The sequence below is a fragment of the Staurois parvus genome, unplaced genomic scaffold, assembly GCF_062004578.1.
Source record: "Staurois parvus isolate SC_StPar_1 unplaced genomic scaffold, SC_StPar_1.0 ptg000176l, whole genome shotgun sequence".
NCBI classification, from domain to species: Eukaryota; Metazoa; Chordata; class Amphibia; order Anura; family Ranidae; genus Staurois; species Staurois parvus.
In genome coordinates this window covers 3,165,778-3,192,541 of record NW_028317972.1, presented here as the reverse complement: position 1 = coordinate 3,192,541, position 26,764 = coordinate 3,165,778, and the positions used below count along the sequence as shown (strand labels likewise).

At 45.4% G+C, this 26,764-nt stretch overlaps 1 protein-coding gene and 1 long non-coding RNA gene across 3 annotated transcripts in view; one reads left to right on the top strand and one right to left on the bottom strand.

Annotated features, from left to right (window-relative positions):
* Positions 1–11,990, bottom strand: part of LOC149462347 (uncharacterized) — a 31,561-nt gene extending 19,571 nt beyond the window's left edge. The window contains exon 1 of the long non-coding RNA XR_016312671.1: positions 11,880–11,990. This is a non-coding gene — a long non-coding RNA (uncharacterized LOC149462347). The remainder of the gene's footprint in view (positions 1–11,879) is intronic.
* CAMSAP1 (calmodulin regulated spectrin associated protein 1) overlaps positions 1–25,572 on the top strand; it is a 100,551-nt gene extending 74,979 nt beyond the window's left edge. For both annotated transcript variants that reach the window (XM_089677061.1, XM_089677060.1), the window contains 9 exons: positions 7,429–7,520; positions 9,726–9,810; positions 12,149–14,516; positions 18,638–18,774; positions 19,023–19,237; positions 19,668–19,770; positions 20,387–20,502; positions 22,436–22,554; positions 23,111–25,572. In XM_089677061.1, the coding sequence (XP_089533187.1) occupies positions 7,429–7,520; positions 9,726–9,810; positions 12,149–14,516; positions 18,638–18,774; positions 19,023–19,237; positions 19,668–19,770; positions 20,387–20,502; positions 22,436–22,554; positions 23,111–23,413 (3,538 nt within the window). In that variant the 3' untranslated portion in view covers positions 23,414–25,572. The remainder of the gene's footprint in view (positions 1–7,428; positions 7,521–9,725; positions 9,811–12,148; positions 14,517–18,637; positions 18,775–19,022; positions 19,238–19,667; positions 19,771–20,386; positions 20,503–22,435; positions 22,555–23,110) is intronic.
* Positions 25,573–26,764: the final 1,192 nt, after the last annotated feature.

Below are 26,764 nucleotides of genomic sequence, written 5' to 3'. Positions count from 1 at the left end.
AAGTCCAGAGTCTGTCATGGTCCCTGTACGGCCTCCCATTGCTGCTGTCTCCATCGCCACACTCTGCTGCCATGTGCCACTTTCAGGTCTCTTCACACTGCTGGTGTGTTTAATTTTTTGACATAGGGTGCAGGCAGATTACGGGCCTCACATAGCTGCTGCCAGGCCCCTAATCTGCCATGGGCCCCTATATACCGCCTCCTCATGCTGCTGCCAAGTCCAGAGTCTGTCATGGTCCCTGTACGGCCTCCCATTGCTGCTGTCTCCATCGCCACACTCTGCTGCCATGTGCCACTTTCAGGTCTCTTCACACTGCTGGTGTGTTTAATTTTTTGACATAGGGTGCAGGCAGATTACGGGCCTCACATAGCTGCTGCCAGGCCCCTAATCTGCCATGGGCCCCTATATACCGCCTCCTCATGCTGCTGCCAAGTCCAGAGTCTGTCATGGTCCCTGTACGGCCTCCCATTGCTGCTGTCTCCATCGCCACACTCTGCTGCCATGTGCCACTTTCAGGTCTCTTCACACTGCTGGTGTGTTAAATTTTTTGACATAGGGTGCAGGCAGATTACGGGCCTCACATAGCTGCTGCCAGGCCCCTAATCTGCCATGGGCCCCTATATACCGCCTCCTCATGCTGCTGCCAAGTCTAGAGTCTCTCATGGGTCCCTGTACGGCCTCCCATTGCTGCTGTCTCCATCGCCACACTCTGCCATGTGCCACTTTCAGGTCTCTTCACACTGCTGGTGTGTTAAATTTTTTGACATAGGGTGCAGGCAGATTACGGGCCTCACATAGCTGCTGCCAGGCCCCTAATCTGCCATGGGCCCCTATATACCGCCTCCTCATGCTGCTGCCAAGTCCAGAGTCTGTCATGGTCCCTGTACGGCCTCCCATTGCTGCTGTCTCCATCGCCACACTCTGCTGCCATGTGCCACTTTCAGGTCTCTTCACACTGCTGGTGTGTTTAATTTTTTGACATAGGGTGCAGGCAGATTACGGGCCTCACATAGCTGCTGCCAGGCCCCTAATCTGCCATGGGCCCCTATATACCGCCTCCTCATGCTGCTGCCAAGTCCAGAGTCTGTCATGGTCCCTGTACGGCCTCCCATTGCTGCTGTCTCCATCGCCACACTCTGCTGCCATGTGCCACTTTCAGGTCTCTTCACACTGCTGGTGTGTTAAATTTTTTGACATAGGGTGCAGGCAGATTACGGGCCTCACATAGCTGCTGCCAGGCCCCTAATCTGCCATGGGCCCCTATATACCGCCTCCTCATGCTGCTGCCAAGTCTAGAGTCTGTCATGGGTCCCTGTACGGCCTCCCATTGCTGCTGTCTCCATCGCCACACTCTGCTGCCATGTGCCACTTTCAGGTCTCTTCACACTGCTGGTGTGTTAAATTTTTTGACATAGGGTGCAGGCAGATTACGGGCCTCACATAGCTGCTGCCAGGCCCCTAATCTGCCATGGGCCCCTATATACCGCCTCCTCATGCTGCTGCCAAGTCCAGAGTCTGTCATGGTCCCTGTACGGCCTCCCATTGCTGCTGTCTCCATCGCCACACTCTGCTGCCATGTGCCACTTTCAGGTCTCTTCACACTGCTGGTGTGTTTAATTTTTTGACATAGGGTGCAGGCAGATTACGGGCCTCACATAGCTGCTGCCAGGCCCCTAATCTGCCATGGGCCCCTATATACCGCCTCCTCATGCTGCTGCCAAGTCTAGAGTCTGTCATGGGTCCCTGTACGGCCTCCCATTGCTGCTGTCTCCATCGCCACACTCTGCTGCCATGTGCCACTTTCAGGTCTCTTCACACTGCTGGTGTGTTAAATTTTTTGACATAGGGTGCAGGCAGATTACGGGCCTCACATAGCTGCTGCCAGGCCCCTAATCTGCCATGGGCCCCTATATACCGCCTCCTCATGCTGCTGCCAAGTCCAGAGTCTGTCATGGTCCCTGTACGGCCTCCCATTGCTGCTGTCTCCATCGCCACACTCTGCTGCCATGTGCCACTTTCAGGTCTCTTCACACTGCTGGTGTGTTAAATTTTTTGACATAGGGTGCAGGCAGATTACGGGCCTCACATAGCTGCTGCCAGGCCCCTAATCTGCCATGGGCCCCTATATACCGCCTCCTCATGCTGCTGCCAAGTCCAGAGTCTGTCATGGTCCCTGTACGGCCTCCCATTGCTGCTGTCTCCATCGCCACACTCTGCTGCCATGTGCCACTTTCAGGTCTCTTCACACTGCTGGTGTGTTAAATTTTTTGACATAGGGTGCAGGCAGATTACGGGCCTCACATAGCTGCTGCCAGGCCCCTAATCTGCCATGGGCCCCTATATACCGCCTCCTCATGCTGCTGCCAAGTCTAGAGTCTGTCATGGGTCCCTGTACGGCCTCCCATTGCTGCTGTCTCCATCGCCACACTCTGCTGCCATGTGCCACTTTCAGGTCTCTTCACACTGCTGGTGTGTTAAATTTTTTGACATAGGGTGCAGGCAGATTACGGGCCTCACATAGCTGCTGCCAGGCCCCTAATCTGCCATGGGCCCCTATATACCGCCTCCTCATGCTGCTGCCAAGTCTAGAGTCTCTCATGGGTCCCTGTACGGCCTCCCATTGCTGCTGTCTCCATCGCCACACTCTGCTGCCATGTGCCACTTTCAGGTCTCTTCACACTGCTGGTGTGTTAAATTTTTTGACATAGGGTGCAGGCAGATTACGGGCCTCACATAGCTGCTGCCAGGCCCCTAATCTGCCATAGGCCCCTATATACCGCCTCCTCATGCTGCTGCCAGGTCCAGAGTCTCTCATGGGTGCCTGTACGGCCTCCCATTGCTGCTGTCTCCATCGCCACACTCTGCCATGTGCCACTTTCAGGTCTCCTCACACTGCTGGTGTGTTGAATTTTTTGACATAGGGTGCTGGCAGATTACGGGCCTCCTATAGCTGCTGCCAGGCCCCTAATCTGCCATAGGCCCCTATATACCGCCTCCTCATGCTGCTGCCAGGTCCAGAGTCTCTCATGGGTCCCTGTACGGCCTCCCATTGCTGCTGTCTCCATCGCCACACTCTGCCATGTGCCACTTTCAGGTCTCCTCACACACTGCTGGTGTGTTCAATTTTTTGACATAGGGTGCTGGCAGATTATGGGCCTCCTATAGCTGCTGCCAGGCCCCTAATCTGCCATAGGCCCCTATATACCGCCTCCTCATGCTGCTGCCAGGTCCAGAGTCTCTCATGGGTCCCTGTACGGCCTCCCATTGCTGCTTTCTCCATCGCCACACTCTGCCATGTGCCACTTTCAGGTCTCCTCACACACTGCTGGTGTGTTGAATTTTTTGACATAGGGTGCTGGCAGATTACGGGCCTCCCATAGCTGCTGCCAGGCCCCTAATCTGCCATGGGCCCCTATATACCGCCTCCTCATGCTGCTGCCAAGTCCAGAGTCTGTCATGGGTCCCTGTACGGCCTCCCATTGCTGCTGTCTCCATCGCCACACTCTGCCATGTGCCACTTTCAGGTCTCCTCACACACTGCTGGTGTGTAGAATTTTTTGACATAGGGTGCTGGCAGATTACGGGCCTCCCATAGCTGCTGCCAGGCCCCTAATCTGCCATGGGCCCCTATATACCGCCTCCTCATGCTGCTGCCAAGTCCAGAGTCTGTCATGGGTCCCTGTACGGCCTCCCATTGCTGCTGTCTCCATCGCCACACTCTGCCATGTGCCACTTTCAGGTCTCCTCACACTGCTGGTGTGTTGAATTTTTTGACATAGGGTGCTGGCAGATTACGGGCCTCCTATAGCTGCTGCCAGGCCCCTAATCTGCCATGGGCCCCTATATACCGCCTCCTCATGCTGTGACGTTGCAACAAGGTGGAATTCAACCCTACATATGTTAGACCGCCTTTACGAACAGCAAAAGGCCATCACAGATTTCCTGAGGTTAAAAGCAGATAAAGGTACTCCCTGTGTAACTTAGATGTCAGCCATTGGCAGCTCATGCGTGACACCTGCGCTTGCTCAGGCCCTTTGAGGAGGCCACGCTATTCGTGAGTCGGCAGGACTATGGGATGAACGACGTCATTCCTCTGTTGCACGTCCTGGAACAAATGCTGTTAACAATGGCTGGTCAGGGTGCGGTAGACGTGGCGCACAGATCTCAACGCCACATGGCCCCTGTGGGGGCAGGACTGGAAGAAGAGGAGGAGGTAGAGGAGGACATTGGTGCTCAGGAATTATTGAGTGAAATGGGTGGTTTTTCCACTCAGCGGACAGGAGTGGAGGAGCAGGAGCATCTGGTAGAGGAGGAGGAAGAGGAGACAGAGGACCTAGACGCACCGTGGCAGTATGCTGTGGAGATGGAGGCAGGGAGTCCCTCGCATTCCTTGGCACAAATGGCCCATAGCATGCTCGGTTGCTTGCGTAGCGACAGCCGAATAATAACCATCAGACAGAGGGATGACTTTTGGCTGTCCACCTTGTTGGACCCTCGCTACCGTTCAAAAATGGTGGCCTTTTTCACACCTGCTGAGAGGGAGGCCAAAATAACGTACTATAAAAAACACCTATGTAGTCAGCTGGTCTCTGCCTGTCTGCGCCAACGTCCATCCTCAGACACTGTGGGCCCTGTGCGCTCGTGTTCCGCTGCCATGGCAGCAGGGGAGGGGTGGGGTGGTAGGAGCAGTGGCAGCTCCACCAGCAGCGGCTGCCTCAGTCTGCAGTCGATGATGAGTAGCTTTCTTCACCAGCGCAGTGAGGAAACTACTAACCAGCCGCAGCAGCAGCAGCAGCATCAGGTGGACCTGGAGCAGGACCTCAAACAACAGGCTTAGGCCTACTTGGACAGCACCCTGCCAACCGAGGTAGACAATCCCCTTGACTACTGGGCAACGAAACTTGACCTTTGGCCCCAACTAGCTGAATTTGCCCTTGAAAGGCTGTCATGCCCGGCCAGTAGCGTGGCATCGGAGCGCGTGTTTAGTGCGGCAGGAGGTATTGCAACTCCGCGGAGGACACGACTGTCCACCCAAAGTGTGGAGAGACTCACGTTTGTGAAAATGAATCAGGCGTGGATTAGTCTGGATTTCAAACCACCAGTTCCTGACACAACTGACTAAATCCGCCATGAATCATGCCCCAAACATGTGCCACTTTCAGGTCTCCTCACACTGCTGGTGTGTTCCATTTTTTGTCATAGGGTGCTGGCAGATTACGGGCCTCCCATAGCTGCTGCCAGGCCCCTAATCTGCCATGGGCCCCTATACCGCCTCCTCATGCTGCTGCCAAGTCCAGAGTCTCTCATGGGTCCCTGTACGGCCTCCCATTGCTGCTGCCTCCATCGCCACACTCTGCCATGTGCCACTTTCAGGTCTCCTCACACTGCTGGTGTGTTCCATTTTTTGTCATAGGGTGCTGGCAGATTACGGGCCTCCCATAGCTGCTGCCAGGCCCCTAATCTGCCATGGGCCCCTATACCGCCTCCTCATGCTGCTGCCAGGTCCAGAGTCTCTCATGGGTCCCTGTACGGCCTCCCATTGCTGCTGTCTCCATCGCCACACTCTGCCATGTGCCACTTTCAGGTCTCCTCACACTGCTGGTGGGTTCCATTTTTTGTCATAGGGTGCTGGCAGATTACGGGCCTCCCATAGCTGCTGCCAGGCCCGTAATCTGCCATGGGCCCCCGTACCGACTCCTCATGCTGCTGCCAGGCCCGTAATCTGTCATGGGCCCCTGTTGTCGCTTGTTGGCATATTCCGCTCGTTCAGATGCTCCTTCTCCTGCTACTCCTCTTCACGGATTCCGTCAGCAGTCTTTCTTGGAATCCGTTTCCAAGAGACAACAGTTTGCGAGCACGCACCCGACGGTGCAGAAGCTGAACGTCCTCCTGTCCAAGTTGCTGCTGCCAGGCTCGTAATCTGTCATGCGCCCCTGTACCGCCTCCTCATGCTGCTGCCAGGTCCAGAGTGTGTCATGGGCCCCCGTACCGACTCCTCATGCTGCTGCCAGGCCCGTAATCTGTCATGGGCCCCTGTACCGCCTCCCCATGCTGCTGCCAGGTCCAGAGTGTGTCATGGGTCCCTGTACGGCCTCCCATTGCTGCTGCCAGGCCCGTAATCTGCCATGGGCCCCTGTACCGACTCCTCATGCTGCTGCCAGGCCCGTAATCTGTCATGGGCCCCTGTACCGCCTCCTCATGCTGCTGCCAGGTCCAGAGTGTGTCATGGGTCCCTGTACGGCCTCCCATTGCTGCTGTCTCTATCGCCACACTCTGCCATGTGCCACTTTCAGGTCTCCTCACACTGCTGGTGGTTTCCATTTTTGTCATAGGGTGCTGTATGGCCTCCCATTGCTGCTGCCTCCACCGCCACACTGTGGCTCCACACTCTGGTTTTGGCCCCGTGACTGCCCAAATGAGTGAAGTGTGCGGTGATTCTAAGATCGACGGCACTCATCTGCATGTCATACTGACTGACAGTATTATTTCTCTTCCCCAGCAGACTCCAAGGGCATTTAAATTAAAGGTACAGTGTTCTGCACTAATATTAAGTCTCTCTGAAGCCTAGAAACACCCTTTTTTAAGTTAAATTCACAGCGAATTTATTCGACTCGAATCGAATATTGTCCACGAATTCGCCGAATCAGTCGAATCGAATTTTTCATTTCTTCGCTCATCTCTAGTTATATACTATTAGAGGTTGAATCTGGTATGCTGCAATTTATTTTCTTATATGTAACATATAATGGATTCTGTATGCAGGCCAACTAATCAGTTAACAACTATATTCATAATCGATTGTCGATTAGTTATTTCAGCCATAATATATATAGATAGATAGACATAGAGATTTATAATTTATTTGGCAGAAGGTTCAGAGCAAGCCTTGCCAGCTGAGCTGGCCTCTGCTGTGTCAGTCCCAAATACAGCAAAGAACAATGAGCAGATCATTTGTGCCCCTTTTGTTATTTAGTTAATTGAGCATCTGCTCTGTGTTCTCAGCAATGTAGAGTGGTGTAACCACTATTTAATTCCCCATATATGTCTGAAATGGAAATATTTAAAGGATTACACATTTAAAAGGTCTAATGCCATCAGCAGACCTATGAACTCTAAATGTAAAAAGACAGGGTAAAGGGACTCCAAAATTTGTTTTGTTTATATGTTTTGCTTGAATTGTGTTCTGTATCAAAGGGGAGTTTTAAAATTGTTGTAACCAATTCTTTTGTAAAGTACAGTATATAGTCCAAACTACACAATGTAATGTTTAACATGTAATGTTTTAAATTTTAGTAAAGAAAAAAAATCTCACCCCTGATAACATTTGTTTTTCTGCATTGTGATTTAATAATTGTTTATATTACTTCCTGGTGTTTTCCTTTGTTGGTACACAAACCCTGTAATTAACATTTTCTAATTACTGTGTAGTGGGAAAGGAAGCACAGCATTCAGTCCATCCCATCCACTCTTGCCTTTAAGACAGAAGCAGCAGAAGACTGTGCATTCAGACGACAGTCCTAGTAAGTATAAGCTTTACATTGTTTCATCTGGTGGAATTCACAGTGTTGAGGTGCACCTTTTAGTCAAGCACGGACCTTGGGGCCTCAAAATCAAAACCAGATCCAAGGGGCTTGGTATGGATGGAGGGGGGGGGACCGCATGCCATTTTTTAAAATTATTTTTTAATTTCCGGCAATTTTTTATTTTAAATTTTTTTTTAATTCAGCTGTCAGTGGGGAACCCCGCTGACAGCTGATGACTAAAAACGGATGTAAACGGATAAAAAAACGAATGTAAACTCACCCGTTTTTTCTTTGAAAAAACATGACTGAACTTATGATAAAAACGGAATGCCCGTGTGAAAGGACCCTTAGTTTTTGCTAGGGCAGGCTATGACCCACTGCTGGTCTGTTGTCCACTACAGCCATAGGTGGGTTTAGCTGTTGGCCATCCAGTGCCTCTGCTTCACCTCCACCCGCCCTGCCCTATAGTGGAGAAGCTGAGGTGAGAGTGAAACGGCTTCCTCACCTGAGACATGTAGGGACCTCTCTAGCAAACCGGTAAATATTTTACTCTAGGTGCAGTGTGGAGACCTTGCGGGAAGTACATGCATTACCAATATTTTTTTTTTTTTATATTGAATGTCCATGTGATTTCGGGTTGAAGCACAAAGTTATTTGTACTGGCATTGAAAAAAAAAACATTGTTTTAATAACTGACTATTAGCGATTAGTGCTGCATGTAGAGTTTTGTCTCATTTAGCCTTCTTTCTTCTTTTTTTTCACCTTCTTGTGTGTGTTTCTCTTTATTTTTTTTAATTCTTTCTTTGTGTCTCGCTCACTCTCTCTGTATGCCTGCGCTTTGTAAAAAGCGGAAGCCGTTTTCTTTATCCAGTACCCTCACCACCAGCTTAATTATTAATACTTAACCATCCTGCATCATGCATGTTAATCACTGTAACGATCGTCCTCATGAGATCATTTTCCCTTAAACAGTTGTCAACCAGCACAATTTTTTTTTTTTGAACACGTTAAAATCTACATATTTGCAAAAATTTACTTTAAACCCCAAACATATATTTTGTGATGGCTGAAACTGTGTAGAATAAACAGGTGGCAGTTGCAATTTTTTATGTTGTATGATATTTACGCAACTATTTATCAAACACATTTTTAGGAAAGGATACATTGAGATTATTTTGGTACACACACAATATAATACCCATTATTTTAGTGGGATTAAAAAATATGGGGTTTCCTCCAGTAAATATATACCAAATGTGTCAAACCTTAGAAATAGGTGTGACCGTGAAATGGTGAAAAACTACGGTACCCAAAGTTGTCCATAAACAACATTTTAAGAGCCTTTATAAGTTATCAAAAAAGAGTTGACCGTGAATTATGGCCCTAGAATTACTCTAATATTAGTGGCAATACCTCACTTGTGGCGCAATAGCTGTTTACTTCCACATATGTGCCCCATGTGCGCATATGTGTTAAGCAACAGGGGTTTAGTTAATAATTATTTTTTGTTTTTTATAGTTTAACATTTTTTCATTTAGCTTTATAGCTGTCACAAAGGGCTAATAGGCCCCTATTTGATAGCATGGGCAGGTGACAGGTCCTCTTCAAGTAGACTTCAGGGGTCTGTTAGAATCCCAATGTCTTCCCTGCCCTCCAATGCAGCTAATAAAGCACAGATCATGCTTGATGAGCTTTTTCCTGGCTACAGAAGCTTGGGAATGACAACTTTGAACCTAAAAGTGATGTACAATGTTTGCATGTGCATTCATAGCAGAGGAAATCACAGAGTAGATATTCCTGTCTTCCAGTCTCCCTGAAGGAACAACAGAGCTTAAGAACCACCATGTTTGACGCCAGAGGGGCAGAGCACTTGCATTGTAAAAGTGGTTGGGCAGCTCTGTATCCACTTTGATCATTTTGACATGAAAGCAGATCATCTGAGTCCAATAATACCAAATAATACCAAACTGCTGGGAGCTTGTTTTAACCCCTTGAATACCAGGATGTTTATAAATGTACCTTAGTAGACAAGAGGTTAATGTGAGCGGGGAGACAGCGTAAGTAAATCAGTCTCTCTCTTCAGCCTTTATTTAGAAGTTTTATTAGCTGAATTGTTTGCTGAATTTTATTTTTCAGTAAATGTAGATTAGAACTGCCTGTCTATTGTTTAGAAGCTCATTGTGAAAATATTTCTCCATATAGACCACAGAGATCGTGCAAATTCTTTGACACAAACTGAAGTGCCACCCCGTTCTTCAGTGGTGGCATGGGCAGAGAAAAGGCCAAGGTAAGTCTACAATATAACATATTCTTTGGGGTACCTTCATAAAATTTGAAGCTTTTCAGAAGCTTTTGGCTAGCCTTGATAAAGTGGTAACTATGAAATATTCATGTGTCTGAAATTCGTCTTTACTTTACAATGGAATACCAGAGCAAAAATCTCTTCTGCGTGGAGTATAAGGGGTTAGCTGTACACATTGTAAAAGCAGAAAAAGCCGTCAGTCTTCTAAGCCACTGAGGTTCTCTCTCTCTCCCAAAGCCTGCCTTCTATCTGCCATACATCATGTAGGCATGCAGTTAAAGAAAATCTGCCATGAAAGACATACTGGGCTACCGTTGCTAACGTATTGAAAATGCTAGTTGCTGCCACGCTTGTTAATCTGATGACTTCAAAACTTTCTGAATTATTGATTCAGAATAACTATGAGGAAAGTGCCAGAGATGGTAGAAGTCCTACTTGGCGTTCTGCTTTGGTGATACAAATCTTAAAGAAGGTCAACACTACAGCCAGGTAACTATCATTTGTAAAAGTGGTCAGCATATTTCTTTCATGACAGGTTCGCCTTAAAGTTTGCAGGTTGCCTTTTCTGAGCTCTGCTTTGCAAAATGATAGTTGACTGGCTGTCCTTGTAGTTCAGTGGCTTTGATGCTTTCTGGGTCATATGTTGAAACACGAGTATGCTGATCAGTCCTGGTGTCACTGGGTGCATACTTGCTCATTGTCAGTTACTCAGGATATTGGCCAGAGACAGTCTGACAGCAAGCATATTAAGTAGTAGTGCACCGACATTAAAATTCTTAAACTGAAAATTCAGGATACATTTGGCCAAAAACTGCAATGGACAGTTTTTCTTTTAAAAATATATTTTTTAATATATAATTGTATTATACTCGACTTTTTTAAAGTCATAAGTTTAAATGAATGTAAATTTATTTTCAGCACCTTTCGGACAATATTTTGCTTTCACACTCAGCAGTTTTTGCAGCACGTTTGCATAAAAACAAGGCTCAAGAAAAGCTCAAAAATGCATCCCTTTAAATTCAATTTATGTCTTCACACTGGTCCAATGCGCTTCCCTTGCAGTGTTAAAAATCCTGCTTGCCGCATTTTTGGTGCATGTTTGGCAAGTTAAAAAAACAAAATGCACCTCCCATTGAGGTCTGGTTTACACCAATGCGTTTTTAGGGCTTTTTGTAGAAATACACTACAGTCCATTTAACATGGTTTCCTATGAGACACATCCACATTTTTTTTTTTTTTTTTTTTTTTTTTGAGCTGCTGCATTTTTGGAAAGGGTCAGAGATTTTTTAAAACGCAAAATGTTGCGTTTTTGGTTCAATAGACTTCAATGGAGACGTTGCAGAAAATGCACGTAGTGCGTTTTTGACTCCTTTCCACGCGTTTGCCGCATTTTTTTTATGTGTTTTGCATTTTTAATCTGCCCAGCAATAAGTTGGCCAAAAAAAAAACTGCATGAAATGCGTCAAGTGCACACAGAGATGCAAAACAAACTGAAAAACGCAAACTGCATTGGTTTGCACTAGGCCTGAAATGCATTAAAAAGCATAATAAAACACGTGTTGCGTTTTTGATGCGTTTTCAATCTGCTCAGCAACAAGTTGGCCAAAATTTTTTTTTAAAAATGTGTAAAAAAGTCAAAACGCATTGCAAAACGGACAAAATGGAAACTGCCTCAAATGCACTGAAAACCCATCAGCACATGTTGCGGTTTGATGTGGTTTTTTTGTCACATGACCTATGTAAACCGCACCTTAAACGTGGTAAAATGCTGCAAAATCACACGTTTTCAGCGCCTTTTTTCATATTGGCAAAATTCCAATAACACTGTTTTCAGCCGATACATTTCAGCTGCTGATATATCGGTGCATCCCTAATTTTCAGTAAAAAAAAAAAGAAATGGCAGATCCTGTATTTGCATACAGATTTGCTTTAAAGTTTTACTCCACTGAAAACTTGTTTTGTACATATGCCATAAGTTTGAAAAACTTTCCAACCTGTTAAATCTTAAGGACCCTATTAATAAGCTATTGTAGGCATTTGAATTTTCTACCCACCTTTTGAGGACATCATAAGGCTGTCTGTTCTTCCTGTTAGATTTTTTTTTTATTAAATGCCCAAGATCTGCAACAAGAAGATTCCCTCTGAGATATTGTATAAGAGAAGCCTGTGGATAAATAAATTCAATAGTATCTGTCTTATACCCATAACAGTATTGGGTACACTGACCCCTTTACTGAGTATATTAAAAGTTATTTAGAATTTCAGTCACATAACATAAGAATTTGAGCTTGGTGATAATCAGTATTAATTTGTGTTTTTGCAGGCCCCTTTCACAGCCACCATTTGCCCTTCACTGTGGTGATGATGTTGATGCAACCTCCGGAGACAGTATTAGTCTTGCTCGATCCATCAGCAAGGACAGCCTGGCTTCAAACATCATCAACGCCACTCCTAAACACCAGCTGCCTAATTCATCTGCACCAATTGGTTCAAGGAGTCTTTTAGGACATGTAGACATAGAGGATGAGGAGGAAGAACTTGTTGCATATATTAGATCAGGTGAAGCATCAAATCAAGGAGACCTTGAATTGCAGAGCTTTTCCTCCCGAGCCTCAAGCCAGCAGGCAACAGCAAGGTCACCAAGGAGGCCAAAACCGGATGAAGAAAAATCGGGCAGCTTCTTCTTAGAACCTTTAATGCCCGCAGTCCTTAAACCGGCAAAAGAAAAACAAATTGTACATAAAAGGGAAGAATATGGTGAAAGCAAGCCAAAAGCATTTGTTCATAGACGTGAAAATGAAGGCACTACTCATTCTTTCCCACGAAAGAAAATCACTACTAATCACATTGCACATAATTTGAATAGAACTTATACCCCTGTCTGTAGTTCAGAATTCCCAGCCACAGAGAGTCCTAGGATAGAACCTTTACAGGCATCAATGGAAAGTGGTGCTGGGTCTTTTCGACCCCTTGCTACCAGTAGCATCGATCCATTGGTTCAGCCTAGTGCTGGATTTTTTCTTCATGATTCTAAGTCTGACATGGTTGATGAAGAAAAGTTGACACAGCTCCCACTAGAAAAAGTCAAAGATTCAGAAAGCACGTGGACATTATCAAGGCAAGACTCTGACTCTGACAATTTGGATCTAGAAGAGGAGTGTGACCAAGAACCTGTTCCTCCTCATCCAGTATGCAAATACATTGGTGAAGAAGAGTCCGCTAAGCTGCAGGAAGACATGAAAGTAAAGGAAAATGATGACAAAGATGATGCCAGTGGACGCTCAAGCCCCTGTCTAAGCACCATTTCCCAGGTTAGCAGTGTCTCTTTGGCTAGCGGCAGCGTACGAATGACTAGTTTTGCTGAGAGAAAGTTTCAAAGACTTAATAGCTATGAAACAAAATCTAGTACGAGCAGTTCACAGAAAACCACCCCTGATGGTTCTGAATGCTGCCCTCCTCCACTGACCACCTGGAAGCAACGGAGGGAGCAGAGTCCTGGTGGACAGAACAAAGACAATGCTAATGTCCTAGCTTCTGAACTGGTACAACTTCACATGCAGCTGGAGGAGAAGAGAAGAGCCATTGAAGCTCAGAAGAAAAAGATGGAATCTTTGTCAGCACGCCAGCGGTTAAAATTGGGTAAGGCAGCATTCTTGCATGTCGTGAAAAAGAGCAAGCATGAAGGGTCGTCTCATCCACTGAGGCCGGAATATCCATTGAAGGACTTCACCAAGCAAACTGCGGCAGATACGGTGACCATCACTTCTAAAGCTGAACAAGTCCTTGAAAAAGTGGACTTCCCAAGTGAAGTTTCTAAGCAGGCAAACGTTCAAGAAGTTTTAGAACAGAAGCCGAAAGAGGTTGATTTGGATGAAGGTGAAGTGTGTAATGTGGTAGCTAACGCCAGCCCCGACGATGCCGATTCTGAGATTGATGTGAATGAGTGTAACCTCTCCATTGAAAAGTTGAATGAGACCATAACCACCCTACAAAAGGCAATACTAAAAATATCTCAACAGCAAGAACTGCTCATGAAAGCCCCAGCCTCTGTGCTCCCGGCTCTTAAAACTAATAGCCAGGACCTCAAATTAAACCCACCTGTTCACTTTGTAGAGCCTCTGTCTCCACCAGGAACTGGCCCAGGACCTCGTAAAAATCGGTTTGCTCAGGGTCGAACCCCACGCTTTTCTCGGGCCTCTGAACATAAAATGTCTAAAGAAAAAATGCAGAACTCCTCCCGTGTAATAACACCAACTCAAAGCATAGAGACCTTACCTCATTTAAAATCAGTTCCAGCTCTGAAATCGCCCATCACTCCTATAGGAGAGGTAACAGATAAAAGGGCAGAGCAAAGCGAAGGGCACCCTGATAAACCTACAGGTAGCTTTCGGCTACACGAGGAATACAACCAGAGGACATTTGTTCTTTCCACCTCCAAAGATGCCAATATTATATCAGACCAAGTGCATAAGGATGCTGTCAACAGTTTGCGGGCTTGTGTGGGCTCCTCAGAGAGTTCTGGCAAAGAAAACGTTCCTGTGGATGAGCGGCTAAAGAACAAGTCTAGCCTGATAGAGGTAGATCTATCTGAGCTTAAAGATCCTGTTGAAGAGGAAGAGATTGATAATCCAGAGAAGTCCACAGATGTTATTGGTGAAGATCAGAAGTCCGGAGTTGGGTTTTTCTTCAAAGTGAGTTGTGATTTTTGTGTGTGTTCGGTTATTTTTGCATGATATCGCAACTGACCTAATTTTCTTCACTCTGACTAAAACCCATGTCTTAAGTGGTTTCTGGGAACCAAGAACTGCACCTTTTCTCCCCCCAGCATTTCTCCAAAGAGACTTTAGCCACCAAATCTCTATTTTCTTGTGTTGGCAAAAGGATTATTCAAAATGCAACTTTTTGCCACAGCTTTGTGTGTGTCTGTGATAGGGACACTAGAGGATTATTATACAGTATTTATATAGCGCCAAAAGGTTTGCTCAGCGCTGTACATTATAGTGGGGGACAGTACATGAGACAATACAGTATCAAAACAATACATGAGGGGTTCGAGGGCCCTGCTCTTTCGAGCTTACAATCTAGGAGGGAGGGGATAGTGGTACAGGAGGAAGTGGCTGTGGGGGATGGAGTGGAGGAGATTGGCTGTTAAGTGAGAGTGGGGTAGACTTCCCTGTAGAGATGGGTTTTCAGGGTGCGCCTAAAAGTGAGGAGGGTAGGTGACAGTCTGATGGATTGGGGTAGTGAGTTCCAGAGGATGGGGGAAGTCCTGGAGAAGTCCTGCAGTCGGGCGTGGGAGGAAGAGACCAGGGAGCTAGAAAGTAGGAGGTCTTGTGAGGAGCGAAAAGTACGGGTTGGGTGGTATTTGGGTATCAGGTCGGTGAGGTAGTTTGGGGCAGCGTTATGAATCGCTTTGTATGTCAATGTTAGTAGTTTGAATTTAATGCATTGGGCAATCGAAAGCCAGTGGAGGGAATGACAGAGGGGGGTTGCAGAAGCGGAGCAGTTGATAAGGTGGATGAGTCTGGCCGCTGAGTTCAGGATAGACTGAAGCGGGGATAGCCTGTGTTGGGGTAGGCCGGTGAGAAGGGAGTTGCAGTAGTCCAGACGTGAGATAATAAGGGAGTGAATGAGTTGTTTAGTAGTGTCTGGGGTTAGGAACATGCATATTTTGGAGATGTTGCGGAGGTGGAGCCTGCATGAGTTTGCCAGCGATTGGAGATGGGGTTGGAAGGACAGGTTTGAGTCTAGAGTGACACCTAGGACTTTGGCTTGCGGGGTGGGACTGATGGTGGCGTTGTTGGTCGTGATGGAGAGGATGGGGGGGGCACGGGCTGGGGGAAAAATTAGGAGCTCGGTTTTGGAAAGGTTCAATTTGAGGAAATGGAGCGACATCCAGTCTGATATGTCATTCAGTAGGTGGGTGATATGGGCAGAGACTGAAGGGGTGAGGTGAGGGGTGGAGAGGTAAATTTGCGTGTCATCGGCGTAGAGGTGATAGTTGAAGCCGTGGGAGTGTATCAGTTTGCCGAGGGAGGAGGTCTAGATGGAGAAGAGAAGGGGCCCAAGGACAGAGCCTTGGGGGACCCCAACAGAGAGGGGGAGGTGGTAGCGTTATAGGTAAGGCTGAAGGAGCGTTGGGATAGATGGGAGGAGAGCAATGAGAGAGCGGAGTCTCTGATGCCAAGGGAGTATAGTTTATTTAGGAGGAGGGGGTGGTCAACTGTGTCGAAGGATGCGGAGAGGTCGAGGAGTAGGAGGACTGAGTAGTGGCCATTAGCTTTGGCGGTTAGCAGGTCATTAGTGATTGTGAGTAGGGCGGTTTCAGTGGAGTGTAGGGACGGAAGCCAGACTGTAGTGGGTCAAGGAGGTTGTTGTCAGTGAGGTGGGAGCTTAGGCGATTGTAGATTAAGCGCTCAAGGAGCTTGGATGTAAATGGCAGCAGGGAGATGGGTCTAAGGTTGTTCAGGTCGGTGGGGTCCAGGGAGGGTTTTAGTGAGTATGGGGGTGATGTGCGCGTGCTTTAGGGGGGAGGGGAATGCACCAGTAGAGAGGGTGAGATTGAAGATGTGGGTGAGGGAGCGTAGGATGGAGGAGGAGGGTGACTGGAGGAGTTGTGCGGGAACAGGGTCAAGGTGGCAAGTGGTGAGGCAGGCTTCTGAGAAGACCTTAGTGACCTCCTCAGTGGTAGCAAGGCTGAAGGAGCGGAGTGTTGGGGAGGTTATAGTGTGCGGGATGTTAGGTGTGGTGGGGGGCAGGGCGGTTGCGAGGTCAGAGGAGCGGAGAGTTGAAGGGGTTATAGTGGGAGGGAGGCTAGGTGTGGAGGTAGATTGAGCATTGGCGATGTCCTTATGGATTGCGTCGATCTTGTTTTGGAAGTGATTGGCAATCTCGTGGAGGAGGGGGGGGAGAGAGTAGGGGGTTGACCGTGGAGAAGAGCCGGCGAGGACAGGTGGTGAGGGTGTTGATGAGGGTTACGAAGTAGGCTTGTTTGGCGGCGTGGAGGGAGGAGGTGTAGGTGAGGAAGGTGGATTTGTAGAGGGAGAACGCTCGAGGGGATCTGGTTTTGCGCCATAATCGCTCCAGCGTCGTTTAAGATTTTTAGTGTGGTCGTTCTGCCAGGGTTGAAGCCGTTGGGGTCTAATGCTGCGTGTGGTTAGGGGTGCTAAGGATTCTAAGGCAGCTGACAGCGAGTCGTTATACGCAGTAGTGGCCAGGTCAGGGCATGACAGTGGAAGGATACTGTCGTACAGATGGTCAGCTGCAGAGTGGAGAGGGGCCGGGTTTAGGTTGCGGAGGTTACGGCTGGTGATGGTTTGACTTTTGGGGGGGAAGGTGTTAGAGGACGGGGAGATGGAGAATGTAATGAGGTTGTGGTCAGAGAGAGGGAAAGGGGTGTTTGTGAGGTTGTGGGGGGTGCAGAGATGAGAGAAAACGAGATCCAGGGTGTTCCCGTCGGTGTGGGTGGAGGACTGTGTGCACTGTGTGAGTGCAAAAGAAGAGGTTAAGTGAAGGAGTTGGGATGTAGCCGGGTTGTTGACGTTGACAGGGATATTGAAGTCACCAAGGATGATGGGTAGCTCAGAGGAGAGGAAGAAGGGTAGCCAGGCGGAAACGTCGAGGAAGCGGGATACGGGTTCAGGAGGCCGATATATTACTGCAATCCTCAGAGGGGTGGGAGAGAAGAGCCAGATGCAGTGGGCCTCGAAGGAGGAGAAGGATAGAGAGGGGGGGTTTGGGAGGACCTGAAAGGTGCTCAGCGTTGAGAAGAGCATGCCGACCCCACCACCTCTACGACCGCTCGGTCTGGGTGAATGGGACCAGACAAGACCTCCATAGGAGAGTGCCACAGGGGAGGTGGAGTCAGTGGTTTGGATCCAGGTTTCGGTGACCGCTAGGAGGTTGAGGGAGTGGGAGATAAAGAGGTCATGGATGGCGGCGAGCTTGTTGCAAACCAACCGGGCATTCAGGAGTGCAACCGAGACTGGAGGGGTGGATGCGGGGAGGAGGGGGACAGGTATAAGATTGAGGGGGTTGCGGAGGTTTGTGAGAGTAGGAGGGTGCGGTGGTGAGGGGCCTGGGTTCAGGGAGATGTCCCCAGCGGTTAGGAGAAGAAGGGTGAGAAAGATGGCATGGGAGCGGGATGTGCAAGAGCATGTGGGTCTGTTAGTGGTGGCGTGTGGGTCAGTGGGAGAGTGGAGTATCAGGAGGAGGTGGTGAGAGCCGTAGTGGGGAGATGGAAGTAGTGAGGGTGCGATGTATAGTTGTTTTGGGGGAGTAGGGGGGGTAGAGGGAGTAGATTTTGGGAATGGAGGAGAGGAGTACGAGGAGGAGGAGTACAGGTGGCATATTAGGAGAGTGAGCAGAGTGCTGCTCAATTGAGGGAGGTGAAAGGTTTCACATCAGGTCGTATTGATGTGGAGAGTCTGTCGCGCAGTGGCGGAGGCTGAGTCGGGTCTCGTAGGCCGGGTTCATCTGTGGAAGGAGAGGGAGAGTGGTGGGCAGCTGGGTCAACTGATGGCTAGTCGCGGCGGTCTGTAGGTGCTGTAGGGCACGGCGTCTGTAGGTGCTGTAGGGCACGGCGTCTGTATGCTTTTCTGCAGTAGATACTTATGTGAGTTCTTAAGTGTTCTTTGTAAACATCTGTAGAACATTTTAGCAATGTATAATAGTGTGTGGTGGGGAGATTAGAGTGATTCAGTGGTTGTGTACCACATTGTCAAAAATGTCAGTTATTTAAATATGCTAATGGTACAACAAATAAAGTCTCTATTTTAAAACTGACCTCCACGGTGTGCCTTACCACTTCCAGGATGAACAGAAAGCAGAGGATGAGCTGGCTAAGAAGCGAGCTGCCTTTCTGTTGAAACAGCAGAAAAAAGCAGAAGAGGCTCGTGTCAGGAAACAGCAGCTGGAGGCTGAAGTTGAACTAAAGAGAGATGAAGCCCGGTAAATATACATAAAGCAATCACAAATGTAATAAATATATGAAATGTCCCACCACTGAGTGCTTGGGGAGCCAGACTGGTTCATTACATTTAGCAATTTCATGGGCTTATCTATTAGGCAGTACAAAGCGCAGAGTTGATAAAACAACAATAAACTGTTATGCTTGGTTGCAAAAGGCAACTACTGATGTATAGCACTCCAGCAAAAGGTGCTCTAAATTTATGATCATGGTTTCCTTGTATTTAAAGGCGAAAGGCTGAAGAAGAGCGCATACGAAAGGATGAGGAGAAAGCCAGAAGGGAACTCATCAAACAGGAGTATCTACGACGGAAGCAGCAACAAATATTAGAGGAGCAAGGGATAGGACGGCCCAAACCGAAGCCCAAACCTAAAAAGTCTCGCCCGAAATCTGTCCATCGAGAGGAATCCTACAGTGACTCAGGAACCAAATATTCCTCTACACGTAAGATCACTCTTTAAGTGTTTTGGGTAGAATTTAATTTCTGTTAGCTTTTGTTTCCTTATTCCAGCACTTTATTATGTTCTGTATTTCTCCCTGATAATAGAATGGCTTCTAAGTGCTTGCATTGCTCCCTATTTTTAACTCTTCCATCTTCTGCATCATCCCCTTATACCCCAAAAATTGTGATCTTTTTCAGCTTCTGTATCTCTCCCTAATAGACTGTAAGTTGAGTAGATGGGGACTACGTCCACTTTGTATTTGACATTATACATTTTACTGTATATGCTCCATGCATTAAAATGTCTGCATTAATATGCTAACAAGTGTATATTTGTTGTATAGTTCTGTAAAGCATTTTGAAGCTTTAGAACAAAAAGTTGAGAACTTCATTTCAAATATAGCTTATATCCCCCTCCTTGTATTTCTATAGCTGACAACTTAAGCAGCGCGCAATCTGGGTCTAGTCTGTCATTGGCATCTGGAGCAACTACGGAGGCAGAAAGTGTCCATTCTGGTGGAACACCGTCACACAGGTAGTTTTCACTATAAATTGTGCTTTTGCTGAGGAGAAATCCAGTTTTTATTACTGGAATTAAATCATTCTAATTTTTAAACAGCATCAGAATTCAAGTGCAATGTTCACATTAAACACAAGTCCTAATGCCTCCATTACAAAGGTGATTATATGTATAGGCGTGTAATCGCCTGTTGAGAGAGGCCTAGATCATGTGTTGGAACTGTTATTGGAAGCCAAATCCAGTATGAACCAAATTAACCTCAATGGGCAAGCAGTCTCTTAAAGAGACAGGCAGGGAGATATCTGCTCTTCATTGCACGAATTGTTCCACCACTGTTACAACAGTGACAGTGGTGTGCATAAGATACTTTGACCAATTTCTGTGCAACATAGGATAGCATAAGCAAAGGATCAGGACTTTTTACTATATCACCTGATTGGTCTGTCCACATTATAAAGAGCACTGTGACAAACAGAGATTCTTCCTGCCACATAGTAGTTCAGAATATTCACCTCAACACTGAGAGCATTTCTTGTATTTATTGAGCTATCAAGGCAGATGAGTAGGTGAATATGTATGCCATTTGGTATTTTTGCAGTCATGTTATGTATTTTTTTTTACCTCCATTTAGAGTGGACTCTGTTGAAGCCTTGTCATTGGGAAGCAGACACCAGAGCAGAACCGCAGAGCGAGATTGGGAGAATGCATCCACTGCATCATCTATAGCATCAGTGGCGGAGTATTCAGGTGTGCCATTCTCTCTTCTCCCCTTCCTCATGAGATCTTTGCTTTTTGTGCCGTTCTGATTGTTTGAAATGTTACTAATTGTTGCGTTCTTCCTTGCTATATTACAAACAGAGAAAATTGTAAATACAAAACCAAATAAGGAATTCAAATGATGAAAGTCTGAGATATTTTCTAAGATTAGTCTATTTATTACAGGAACTTATATAGTGCCGTCAATTTACGCAGCGCTTTACATATATATAGTACATACTAGGGCCAATTTAGACAGGAGCCAATTAACCTACTACTTAATTGTTTTTAATAACCACTACACTCAGATGTGCCCTCTTTTGTCCATATCTGTTGCTCTAGAGCAGTGGTCTCCAAACTGCAGCCCGGGAGCCAGATGCGGCCCTTTGCTTGCCCTTATCTGGCTCTTGGGGCACTTTTTCTCCCACTGATAATGAACACTATTCCTCTCACTGACACCAACAAGGGGGCATAATTCCTGTTCTTGACATCAACAACAGGCACTATTCCTCCCATTGACACCTACGATGGGGCACTATTCTTCCCATTTACACGAACAATTGGGCACTATTCCTCTTACTGAAACAAACCACGAGTCACTATTCCTCCCACTAACAACGGGGCACCATACTTCCCACTTACACCAACAATGGGGTACTATTTGTCCAACTTACTCCTAGAATTGGGCACTATTCCTCCCCCTAATGCCAAAAATGCATTGACGTAGGACAATTTCTACTCCCAATGGCCACAGTCTGGCCCCCCCCAAAATCTGAAAGCCAGTAAACTGTTTAGAAAGTTTGGTGACCCCTGCTCTAGAGATCTTCAGTTTCTCAAGCGGTGCTCCACTAAAGTGTTTTGGGACTAAGCCTGAGCCATTCCAAAATCTTCCACGGCCACTTGCCTTGGGACATAGATCTGTTTGCAGCCATGCTCCATAATCTCCTCTCCTATATTCCCCTAAGAAAAAGGTTCCAGCCTTTTCCATCAGAACCCATTCCTGTTGGTGTCTTCTGCTATCCCAGATTTGTAGGGCCACCACCTGGTTCTCTGTTCACATGTTTTTCTAGTTCTACCAGGTGGGTCTTCAGGAGCAAGATATTTCAAGTTGTTATCGGAGTGGTGCTTGTTTTTTCTTGTGGGCCTGTTGGCAGTTCTCACTTCCTGTGTTCTTGCCCACCCTTCTATTTTTTTTTCTTGAGATCATCCTATGGTCTATGCAAACCAGTCCTGTACTGTACGATTAGGATAATAAGAATTTTGAATACCTGTAAATTACTTATCTTGGAGTACAATTCAGGGCATAGGCCCCACCCCTCTGCGTCTTGGTCACTCCTTACTGCTTGCTAAAAAGAAACTGAAGCCTCTAAGGTTGGCCCTAGCAATTTTTTTGCCAGTGCCCATTCACCTGAAGGTAGCAGCCTATAGCCGTGATCTATGAATACCAGTCTTGTGCCCTGTGCTGTATTCCAAGATGAGGAATTTACAGGCAAATAAAAATTCCTATTTTTTCATGTACGCTCTCCACAGGTATTAAAGAAAAAAAAAAGAGATGTGCGTTGGAACCTGTAACTGCCTGCTCTAAACTCCAACTTTCCCTTCTTTACTCTGGATTTCACTTCAGTTGTTATTTGCTCAATCCCAGATTCTATAATGGATTTCTTAAGTAATGCCTTTAATTATGTTTTAAATGTTTTTCTTGTACTTTAATGTCCCCTCAACAGTCACACACTATTATACATTTATATTGCTCTGATGTTTGGCATAGTGCTATAAAGAGAGCACTTGCTATTGATTTTGATCAATCTCTTGACCAGGGGAGCCCACATTCTAATGTTTCATATTCAAATGCATTGCATACACTCTAGGCCAAGAGGAACCCTGTAAAGTATAGTTATAACAATTATTTCTGCTGCTTTTCTAGGTCCAAAACTTTATAAGGAGCCGAGCAGCAAGTCCAATAAACCAATAATCCACAATGCTATATCTCACTGCTGCCTGGCCGGGAAGGTAAACGAAGCACAGAAAAATCAAACTCTGGATGTAAGTGAAATAAACTTTTATTTTTGCTTTGTTGCATAGCTCAGTTCAAAGAGTAATATTAATATACAGTAACCCATAAGTGTCAATGCAAATTTCCCATTTTGTCTATTTAGAGTGTTCAAAAAAAAGGTATACAGATTCCATTTAGTTTACTTGAGTATTCATAAAAACTGCATGAAATAATATTTCAACTTATCCAGTACAGTCATTTAAAGTCTGTATTTTAAAATTTTGTCACTCACCAGCTGGATGTTGAAATCTAGATTTCAATGGCTACTATGTAACCTATGGAAAGGGAATGTACTTAGCAGGGCTTGCCAGAGGGGGAAATCTCAAGGTGGGTGTGATTATTGTGGGAGTGATCCTTCGTACGCCAAAGCACAGACAGAGATGGTGGTTGGTGGTGTCCTGTTTACATAACAGGAATATTTTAATGGCTTTCACCTTGTACAACAGATCCTATGTGTTTTGATTGTATTTTAGTTGAAGTTACTGTTCAATTGTGTGTATTAGCTTTATATTTATGTACTTTGACGATTTCTGTTACAAAATGCAGGAGCTAGAAAAGTGCGATGCCAACCACTACATCATCCTGTTCCGAGATGCTGGATGCCAGTTTCGAGCACTTTATTCTTATTATCCCGACTCCGAGGAAATCTGCAAGCTAACTGGAACAGGTCCAAAGAGCATCACCAAGAAAATGATCGACAAACTGTATAAGTACAGCTCAGACAGGAAACAGTTTACTGTCATCCCCGCCAAAACCATGTCGGTGAGCGTTGATGCACTGACTATCCATAACCACTTGTGGCAAGCCAAGCGACCCGCGCTGCCAAAGAAGAATCCCCTGTCCAAGTGAAGCTTTGCTGACAAGAGGTAACTGATCACTTTGGCTTTAGAGACCATGTTTATGCCTTCAGCGGATACAAATTCTGCAGCACTTTGAATGTTTTTTTTTTTTGTTTTGTTTTTTTGTTTTTTTTCCACCAAATGGAATTTTAACATGAAGATTTTACACGGTAAAAAAAAAAAAAAAGACAAAGTACTGTTCCAGTTGTACCTTCGTGTACATCCTGGTTCAAAGTTCACCTTCCCTGAAGCAAATCGATCTAAGGAGATGCAATTTTCCACACCTCTTTGCGAACTGTGTTCTGCTGTAATATTGTAATCTGTTTTTTTTTTTTTTTTTTTTTTGGCTTTTTTTTTTTTCTCCATGGAATTTAAAGGAGCATGTCACAAATACCAGATAAGCATTTTTCATGAATTTAAAAGGGTATCTGTGAGGATGGCCTGTACTGCCACAGCTGAGGCTCACTGACAGCCCTGGAGGCTGTCATTGACTGATCCCCAAAGGTGGTGCTAGTTCTAAGACACAACACACCGCTGCAGCTTTACACACTCTGCCACTACTTTCAGGCAGTGAAAGTTCCCAGTGCTGGATAGAAACCTCCACTGTGTCAGGTCCCTGAACATCCTGATACATTCCTTTTCACTTATACAGCAACCGTTCTCAATAGCTATTGACAGCTCAACAACATGGCCGCTTTTCTGATTATGCTAGCCTAGGTCTGAAAATCACCAGAACTCAGAATCAAAGTGTCTGCAAGTAAGTATCACCTGCTGCCCTCTTCGCTGCTGATTTTGGATCAATAAAGAGTGACTGACCTGTTGAAATTATATACAGCTGCCCGCCAACATCACATACAATGAATAACTTGGACGGATTTTGTGCTTGAAAATTCATGATTTGAACTAAATGCAACATTTTTCTTCAAAGTTTTTTTTTTTTTTTTTTTTATATATATATATATATATAGTGGTACAGCATTTTTCCCCTCCCCTAAGGAATATTTGCTCTGACATATTCATCCCTGAAAGTGTATGGTATAGAAAGTAGGTATATTCTACACTGAGCACGGTACTGCTGTCTATATCCGATATCATGGTGCACTTAAAGATCAACACAGTCCTTTTTAATGGTTTTATGGTGTGTTAAAATTTAAATCTTAATATTTGTTGCTGTGTACTCTGCAAAAAGCACACTTCAGAGAAGCTTGTGTGCTTATGTTGAAAATTTATATTTATATTTTTTTCTGAGGTGGGTTATTTATTGTTTGAAGGAAATATTTTTCTTTGCTTTCTCTCTTCAAGAAAAAAAAAAAAATCTTTGCATCCAACAAAACTGAGTTTTGTTTTTCATCTTCTGAAAAATTGTTTGACCTGCTTAGTATCGGGGGCCATTTGTTACAGCTTTCAGCTTTAAAAAGCAACCCTGAAAACACTAAATGCTAATTTTTTTTTTTTTTTTAGATGGAATGCACTTTGGACTTTTGTTTTTCTTCCCCCCTCCTCTGTACGACTTCACTAAACATAATGTGAATTTATGTTACAGTTTAAATTAAACATGACACATAAAATATTTAAATAATATATTTTTGAGAGTATTTTTTTTTTTTTTTGGTTTGCACAAGTTTTACGTTTTGAAGTATTACTTGAATTTAGAGGTTGGTACTGAAGGTGTTCTTAAGTACTTTAAAGCAGGTTTAGGTGACTTGTAATGTGCTAGCTGTAGTGGAACTACAAGTGACAGCATGCCACAACAGGGTTTGAGAAGTTTGAGGCAGCCTTGAAATCTATCTGGCATGCCTGCTGTTGTCTGGTCCTAGCATGCAAGTTTATGCTGTATCTTGTAGTTCTGCACTGCGGGCCTTTTTAGCCTGACGCAAGATAATTTTTTAATATTCTGTTGTCCAGAGGTAAGAAGAGGTTAAATCTTCATTGACCGGTTTCAAAAGTCTGTTTAAATGCCCATAATGCCCTTCCACGCTTTTCTCTTCTTGCTGCAGTTTTGTATATACTTGTTGTTGATGTCTATGTATATAATCAAAAGCTTTATAAGTCTACAGTGCTGAATGATTTGTTACCATGCTGTCCCCATGCCTGTGTTCCCCTCTCCTCACCATGGTTTATTTATTTTATCAAGGCACTGAAATTAAATAAAATTAAATACTGTGTATATATACAGTGTTTGTTTTTTTTTCTCTTTTTTGTGTTTACATTCTTATTATATGTGCATAGTTTTTTATTTATTTCATTTTTGATTTCGATTTGCATTCAACCGCATCCTTTAGGCAGCACTTGTCAAACATGGTGGATTCTGTCAAGTGGATCCCTCTGCTGAACCCTGCTATGCAGGCGGCTGACAGGTCTGTGTCCACTCTGCTATGCAGAGTGGACACAGCCCATTGTTCTCTATGGGCGGTCAGATGGAAACGGACAGCCCATCTAACTGTCATCAAATCCGATCTGCCGGGCGGATGGGGAACGGATTCACATCTGTCTTGTTTTCAGTGTACAGGATCGGATGCTGGTGGGTGTCAGTGAAACACGTCAGCTGACACCTGGCGCTATGGATGGTCCAATCAGGTCTGCTAGGAAAACTGACAGGCGGACCTGATAGGACTGTCAGTGTGAAAGAGGCCTTAGGATATATCGTTTATTAAAATCAAAGCTATAAAGTTAAAAATAATGCACGTATGTTCACCTGCAAATCCGTGTTAGCATTTGTTTTTTCTTTTTCGCAGTGGGTATAGAAAAGATTCACCCCCTTTCAAATTACATTTTGTTGCTTTGCAGCCTGAAATGAAGACACACAGTTTTTTGTTTTATCCAAATGTATTTACTTAGTGCAACCTATAACCTTCTCAATGGCACACAAAGCAGTTTGACTTTCAACTGTGATCAGCTGTGGTTATTTTAATTAGTGTGAACTTTCCTGGAGCATTTTAGTCTCAGTAGTGCAACTGAAGCAAACAACTATGGGTGGCAAGGCACTGTCAAACGATTTCCAGGATAAAGTTGTGGACAGGCACAAGTCAGAAGTTGTGGATAAAAAAAAAAAATCAAAAGCTTTTATCATTGTCTAGAAGCACAGTGAAGGCTATTATTAAAGTGGTTGTAAACCCAGATAACAAAAATAAAACTGAACAGAGAGGCAGCCTACAGAAACTCTGAAGCAGTTGCAGGAATTTATGACCAAAAGTGGTCATTGTGTGCATGTGACCACAATATCACAAATTCTCCACAGATGTGGCTTGTATGGGAGAATTGCAAGAAAAAAGCCACTCCTTAAGATAGGCCACATGCAGTCACTACTGAGTTTTGCCATGACTGAGAAGGTGCCAAAAAGCACCTGAGGCCACATAGAAAA